Source organism: Vombatus ursinus, unplaced genomic scaffold (genome assembly GCF_900497805.2).
Source record: "Vombatus ursinus unplaced genomic scaffold, bare-nosed wombat genome assembly UNPS02010193.1, whole genome shotgun sequence".
In the NCBI taxonomy this organism is placed as follows: Eukaryota; Metazoa; Chordata; class Mammalia; order Diprotodontia; family Vombatidae; genus Vombatus; species Vombatus ursinus.
In genome coordinates, this window is record NW_020949971.1 from 2,945,364 (window position 1) to 2,952,947 (window position 7,584).

The window sequence follows — 7,584 nt, forward strand, 5'->3', positions numbered from 1 at the left end:
TGACTGGTGGGTTCGGGATTCCCCAAGGGCTGCGTCTCCAATAGCTGCTTACGCATCAGCTCCCTTCCACCTCTTTTTTCTCCTTCCTACCCTTACACACTGGGAGGCAAATGTCACTCAAAGCCTCCCGGTTATGGATGAACTTGGGGTGCTGAATGGAGAAGGGCCCTATGAGAGGTGACCTTTGCCAATGAATCATTCTACAATTATTTATTAGGCGCCTACTATGTGTCGCTTTCTGTGCTAATAGAACCTGGCACATAGTAGGTACAGAGAGAAGAACAAAGAATGAAACTTGTTCATCTCGGCAGGGCTAGAGAGGATGAGAATGAGCTCCCAAATCACAGGGCACAAGGTTTAGAGCTGCTTTACCATATCAGGCGTATGACATGCCTGAAAGAGCTCTTTTATAATGTGTGTTCTCAGGACGCTTAGAGAGGTAGCTAGCTGGCTCGGTGCACAGGGGAGACTCGGAATCAGAAAGACCTGAGTTCAAATCCAGCTTCAGACACTTCCTAGCTGTGGGACCCTGGGCAAGTCATCTCACTTTATCTGCCTCGGTTTCTCCACTTGCAAAATTGTGATAACAGCAACCCCCCACCCCCCACCAAGGTTATTGTGAGGACCAAATGAGGTAATACATGTAAAGTGCTATGTCAGCCTTAGAGCTCTATGGGAACTCTAGCTCCTGTCACTGTGGTAATAACCAACCTCTGAGCTTATTTCCCCTGTGATGTGGTGAGTTCCTGTACTTTGCATGTGCTTAGTCCATAGTCAGACAGCTTGACTTGCAAGCATTTGAAAGCCCTGGCATCAGAGGGGTGAGGTCAGCAGCTCTCCTCCTCCTCCTCTTCCTCACTGCAGGACATGCTAGAAAAGAAATGGAGGACACCCCCCCCCCCCCCGCCCCCCCCCCCAGGGTCCTAGATCTAGGCTGGAAAGGCCTTAGAGTTCAGCCTCCTCTTTTACAGGTAAGGAAACCGAGGACCAGAGCATTTAAGTGACCTGTCCAGCTGCCAGCAGCTGAGGCAGGATCTGAACCCAGCTCTTCTGCTGCTAAGTCCAGCATATTGTCACATGTTAGGGCAACACCCCCAAATCATTTCATAAACACTGTGGCACATGAATGGCAGAACTTTAAGGGGTTGTCCTGTCTCCATCCCCAAACTTAAGAACAGCCCACAGGTTTCTGGTAGTCTCACTCCTTCTTTCTGAAGAGCCCAGTGGTCTTTTAAGGTTGACCCAGGGTCAGAGTGCGCTGGGCCTGCCGGCAAGAAGATCTAGGTTCAGATCTGGCCTCAGACATTTACTACCCTGCTACTCTGGGCAAGTCACTTAACCTCTGTCTGCCTCAGTTTTCTCAACTGTAAGAGAAGGACCATAATAGCACCGCCCCTGGGGTTGTTGAGAGGGTCAAATGAGACAATACTTGTAAAGTGCTGAGCACATAGTAAGTGCTTTATAAATGCTTGTTTGCTTGCTGGCAGGACTCTGTAACCTCTTCTGATGTCAGCCTGGCCTGAGCTACATAGGCTTCAGAGATAGGCGGGCAGGGGGAAGGGGACCCAGGGCCTGATACGTAGGAGGCACTCAGAACATGTTGGCTGATGCCTGATCCAAACGTGTAAGAGCTAGATGGCCCCATGGGGGTGGAGACCCTCTGACCTCCACATAGGGCCCTGCCTGTAGGGGCCAGGTAGGAGCCCGGGATCCTTGTGGAGAGGGACGAGGCAGAGATGCCTCCTGGCCGGGCTAGCCAGTTCAATACTGCATGTGAGGCCATCCCTATATCCATCCTGGCTCATTGAGAGGGAGGACCAGAAGAGAATGGCCCAGCAATACCCCAGCAGGTTGAGAGATGCCTTGGGAAATCCTGCCCGTCCTCTGCTGGGCCCAAGGGAAGCAGGCTCAGACAGAGACTCCCAGGAGGCCAAGAGTTGTCTGAAGCCAGCACAGGAGGCCGTGTGACCTTGGGGGAATCCATTAACCTCTCAGGGCATCAGACTGCCCCCAGTCTCACTCACAGCTGTGACTCACACCCTCGCCCGACCCTGGCAATCCTGGGGCCAGCTCCCGCCCTCCCCCCGCCCTCCTCCATGGGCGGGCCAGGTGAGCCTGGGAAGTCTCCTCTCCCCATTCCTGCCCAGCAGAGGCACAGCAGCCACAGTCATGTTTCCTTCAGAAGCTTTATTGCCTTTTCACTTTTCAGATTAAAAACAAAACCCAGTCTCTTTGACAGATAGCTTGGTGCCCGCCTGTCGACCCATTCCTGATTGTAAAGTGCATTTCCCTGGAATATGTGCATATAAAAAATATCTTTTATCTGAAAAACACGCAGAAACATCTTTTACAAGGCACGTTGGGCACACCGCAGAGGAGGATTCCCGGGCTGTCCATTCACATGGGCTAACAAGGGCCCTGTCCCACCGCTGTGTCTGGGAGCTAGCCCTCCATGTCCCCCCACGCCTCTCACGGGTGGGCCATCGCCTCAGTCCCACCAGGGCGCGCTGGGGGTGTGCTCCCTTCCCTGATGGCTCTGGCTGGGTGGCCGCTGCCCCCGCGGGACGGCCCAGCTCTAGACCCCCTTGTCCTGAGGCTGTCCTACCCCTCCCTTACAGAGACGACTTCAAACACTGAAGCTGGGGCACCGAAGAAGGTTGGTTTGATTTCTGGAGAGGAGAGTCTCCATCTCCTCCACCCCCCGCCCCCCACTATAAATCTACTTTAAAAAAAATAGAGCTTCCTCCGCCCCAGAGACACTGCCCAAAGTCAGTGAGCCACCAGGCTGGCTGACTGCACTGGGTCTGGCACGTCTGCCCTGAGCGATGGACCACCTCATTTCCTAAGTAACTGGACAGGGAAATGGGCTGACTGCCTCAGGGAGGGGGCTCCCCATCACAGATGGGAAAGTGACCCCCTTCAGGTATAAGACTTGATCCACCTTCCTCGGGGGTGCCGGGCAGTGGGGGCAAAGCCAAGAAGACCTGGGTTCTATTCCTGTCTCATCGACATGCTGGGTGTGCGACTGTGGCCAAGGGACTGAACCTCTCCGTTCCTTGGGCAATGAGACAGGACGCCATAGGAAGGGGCTCCCCTGGGAGTTCCCTCTCCGGTGCTGATTACAGCACAGGGCTAGTCCTGGATCGCTCGCGGAGGCAGAAGGTAGGGCAGCCACCGCTCACTCGTCTCCCTTGGCACCGAGCACCTTCAGCTGCTTCTCGGCGGTTAGCCAGGTCAGCCGCTGTCTCCCCCCTCCTGGGGCTGGGTACGAGTCGCCCCTCCCAGTTCTAGCTCTGGTCCAGACCAGGCCACACTCCCAAAGGCAAGGAGCAGGTTTGAGCTGCCAGGAACCCGGGAGGGTTACAAACAAGCAGCCCCACCCCCATTACAGATGAAGAAACTGAGGCCCAGACACCTTGGGAAGAACGTGGGCTTGAACTCTAGCTTGGCCTCCTCCCAGCGATGAGATATTGGGCATACGACAGATGGGGCCTCCCAAAAATGCCTCTGGCTCTAAATCCTATGAATGGACTCATGCAAGGCCACCCAAGAGGCCAAGGGAGGATTTACACCCAGGTCCCCAGCTCCAAATGCACAACCCCATAACTGGCTCCTTCTTTTTAAGGAGGAAGTTACAGATGACCTGGAGTAACCCATCTACAACACTGAGGTTGACCTTGGAAGGGATTCACCAAACCATCACCCGTGCCATTTCAGCAGGACATGAAGACACGGCTGCCCCACTCCTTCTCCCCCCGCGTAATCCTCAGAGATCACTGACCTTGGCCAACAGAGGCTAAGACAACAGGCAGCACCAGGCCACAGGGACCAGGGCTTAGTCCGGTGGCTCCCCAGGTAAACAGGCCTGCTTAAAGCCGCCGAGACTGCTTTGGGACCAAGACATTGGCTTTGGGGGGGGGGGGGGCCACGGCGGGCCAGGAAAAGGGGAGGGAGGCAGAAGAGCTAGTCCCAAACTTCTCTACTTTGTCTGTTTTTCCTGAAGGGAAGAGGAACTGTGTTGGGAAATAAACTCCCTTGAGCCCCCATCAGCGTGCAACCATCAGCAACAGCACTACCAACCAAAGTGAGTGTTTGGTGTCCGTCAGGTGTGGAATAGCAGCATGAATCAGGAGAGAGCCAAGAGTGCCCGGCAAGAGCTGAAGAGAGCAGGACGGGGATGCTCGCCCTACCCCCACTGGGAAGCAATATTTCCTAGTGCTCTAAGAAATGCATGGAGAAGGCCACAATACCCCCTGAAACCTGCTGCTAGCTGCAGCTGAATGTAGCAGACAAGTGCTAGACAGGCCGAGAGGAGTCAAGAGACCTGACTCGCCCCCTTCCCAGCTGAGTGACCCCGGGGGAGTCACTTCCCATCTTAGGGCCTCAGTTTCCTCCTCTGTAAAATGGGGCTAAAATCACTCACACCCCCTCCCTCAGAGGGTGCCTGTGAAGAAAGCGCTTTGTAAACCTGTCCTGGTTTGGTGATTAGTGCCTTGGGAGGTCCCTGGAAGGCCCCTGACTCCAACTCAGACCCCACCCCCAAGCCCCACGGTCTCCAGCACCGAGTTTCTCGGAGTGCCGCCGATGGTAGCTCGGTGCACCTCGAGTGAATGCCTGTGTTTGGGGAGTATAATCCTGATTGGACTGGCCAGTATCCTAGCAAACAGCGCCCTGCCCCAGGGCAGTCTGCCTTTGGTGTCTCTCTCCTCGGCTGCTAGGAGCCCAGAAGCCTTTGGCCGAGGGCACGGGGGCCCCCAACCAGGCACATCTCTCATCTCACAGAACAAGCATCCATCCCACGGCGGCGGCTAATAGTAAGGGCCCAGCTTCTCATATCCCAGATAGCTTGGCCATTCTGCGTACAGGCCGTAGGAGCACCGAGGACTCCCAAAGTGATCCAGAGAGATCCCCAAGTCAGCCCCAGGGCGGGGCGGCGCCCCACCCTGCGTGCCCTGGAGCTCCGCCTGGATGATCCGATAGTTCCGGCCCTCGTTGCTGTCCCAGTACGTCTGCCCGCTGCACTCGTAGCACACGGCGAACTCCATCCTCTCGTAGGACTGGATCTTCTCAGGAAGGCCGATGGCGAAGGAGAAGGTGTCCCTGTCCCAGCCCGAGTGCGTGTCCTTCACGTACTGGCACTCAAAGTCCGTGAAGCTCTTCCAGGTGTCGAAGGTCATGCGGATTTTCACCGACTTCTCGAAGGCGAGGTTCTGGACCTTCACGGTCCCTGAGATGGCCTTGTCCTTCAGCACGCAGTTCTCCAGGCACACGCGGTCGGCCTGCAGCCGGTCCCGGAAGCGCAGGTAGTCGGTGGACGGCTGCTCAAAGTCCAAGACAAAGCTCTCGCACTCGGCCGTGGTCAGGGTCACGATGTTCTCCAGAAGCTCCGCAATGTTGAATGGGATGTCCGGGGGGTCATCGAACTCCGAGTACACCTTCACCATGGTCAAGGCCAGCCCTTGGTGATCTGCAAAGGACACGCGCTTTTTGGCCTTCTTCTCCTGGACCAGGGGGGCCATCTGGCTGCTCAGCTGAAGGCAAGGCCGCAGGGGCTTGGTGGGTTTGGGCAGGATCTTGTAGGCAAACCTGTCCCGGCGCAATGGGGGAGTCATGCAGCCATATCCGTACTCGATATCCACCGCCATGATGGGGCAAGGAGGAGGAAGACCCTGGGAGAGAAGACAAACAGAAAAGGAAAGCGGTCAGTGCCCACGGGCACCCGAGGGCCTGGGGCATTCACTCCCACTTAGGCTTTAGGCAGAAGATCAGGACTGGAGTGTGGAGGCCAAGGTGGTGAATAATCGTAGGTGTGGCAGTGGATACAAATCAGGCCTGGAGTCAGGAGGACCTGAATTCAAGTGTGGCCTCAGACACTTCCTAGCTGTGTGACCCTGGGCAAGTCACTTCACCCTGTTAGCCTCAGTTTCCTCATCTGTAAAATGAGCTGGCGAAGGAAAGGGCCAACCACTCCAGGATCTCTGCCAAGAAAACCCCAAATGGGGTCAGAGCATCAGACTCGACTGAAAATTGACCGAGCAACTAGACTGATAAGAATGTGGGGAAGGCATGCCATGCAACCATCCTCCCTCTACAGAGAGAGAGGGGTTTGCTCATGAGCCCCAGGAGAAGCGACTCCAACCTCGGCCCGCTCGGGAGAGTAAAAAAGTCACCAGTCGTGGAAGCGCTGGCAGACGGAATCTGGCCACGTGCCCACGGCTCAGCGAAGGGAAACTGGCCCAGAGCCTGGCTGCTCCACCCAGGGAAGTCACCGCAAGCCTCGGGTTCTAGAAACTCCTGTGAGTTTGGACACTCGCAGCAGCCTGGAGGACTCCCGGGACAGTGGCGGGCACACGGTGGGCGCTCAGAGGCACGCTGAGCGACACACAACAGGGACCCCATCAAGAAGTTACGTACGGTCTGCGGGACAAACTCGTATGGATTCGTTTGTCCTTTTACAGACTGTGGGCACGGCTGGCCAGGTTCCACTCCTTGCCTTTTCCAGGGTTCAAAGAACTGATTCAAACAAATTTCAATGACCCCATTAAAAACCCAACCACACAAAACCCACATACACACCCCCTTAGGAAAACAACTTTTGAACTCACAGAGCCAATCAGTGGCAAACCCAGTCTGGAAATCAGTCTCCAAGGTGAACAGGCAGGCTAGACGGTCTCTGAGGTGACCCCTGCCTTCTCCTGCCAGCATTGAGGTACTTTCCTACACCATCTCCTCCCCTGTCAAAGGGCTGGGGGCCCTGACAACCCTCATGTGGAATATATGAGTCCCGTCCCAAAGTCTCACTCCCTGAACTACTGTGGCACAGAGTAAACTCCCTGAATCTGGAGTCAGAGGGCCCGGCTTGGCCACTTACTACCTGCGTGACCTTAGCCAAGTCACTCCCCCGTAGGCCTCATTTCCTAATTTCTGAAATGAAGGGATCGGCCTGGATGGCCTCTCAGGTCCCTTCTGGCCCTACGATCCCAGACACCCAAAGGCGTTCAGCAGAACCTGGGCCTCAAAGCTGAGATGTCACAGACAAAACACAACTGGTAAAATAGAATTTCACCAGGGATTCCCCGCCCCCAGGTTTGTCTAGGACCACAGGTGCAGGTGAGGCAACACCAGGAGAGAAACACATGGGGGGAGGGTGCGCCTAAAGTGCTCACAGGTGTCCCGGCCTCTCAGCGGGGGGGAAGCCCAGAGGCATCCCGACAATCACCCCACCCCCACCCCAAGCCCAGCTGTGAGTGGGAGGGAGCTCACCCGTAGCCTAAGGTGATTGTTCAACCATGGGACAGTGTTGTAACTGCTCATTAAAAAAGAAGAGGGTACTTAGCCAGGGTTAACAGTGGGCAGTGCAGAGCATGTGTGTATGAGAGAGAGTGAACGTGAGTGTGTGTGTGAATAAGTGTTATGAGTGTGTGTGAATATGAGTGTGTAAATAAGTTTGTGTGTGATTGTGTGTGTGTGTTGTGTATGTGAATAAGTGTGTATGAGTGTGTGAGATTGTGTGAGTGAAAATGAGTGTGAATAAGTATGTATGTGCACCTGTATGTGTGTTTGAGTGTGTGTGATTGTGTGTGA

The 7,584-nt window shown here is 55.3% G+C and overlaps 1 protein-coding gene across 2 annotated transcripts in view; it reads right to left on the bottom strand.

Moving 5' to 3' along the window:
* Nucleotides 1-2,167: 2,167 nt before the first annotated feature.
* PPP1R3B (protein phosphatase 1 regulatory subunit 3B) overlaps nucleotides 2,168-7,584 on the bottom strand; it is an 11,961-nt gene continuing 6,544 nt past the window's right edge. For both annotated transcript variants that reach the window (XM_027853740.1, XM_027853739.1), the window contains exon 2: nucleotides 2,168-5,669. In XM_027853740.1, the coding sequence (XP_027709541.1) occupies nucleotides 4,809-5,645 (837 nt within the window). In that variant the 5' untranslated portion in view covers nucleotides 5,646-5,669 and the 3' untranslated portion in view covers nucleotides 2,168-4,808. The remainder of the gene's footprint in view (nucleotides 5,670-7,584) is intronic.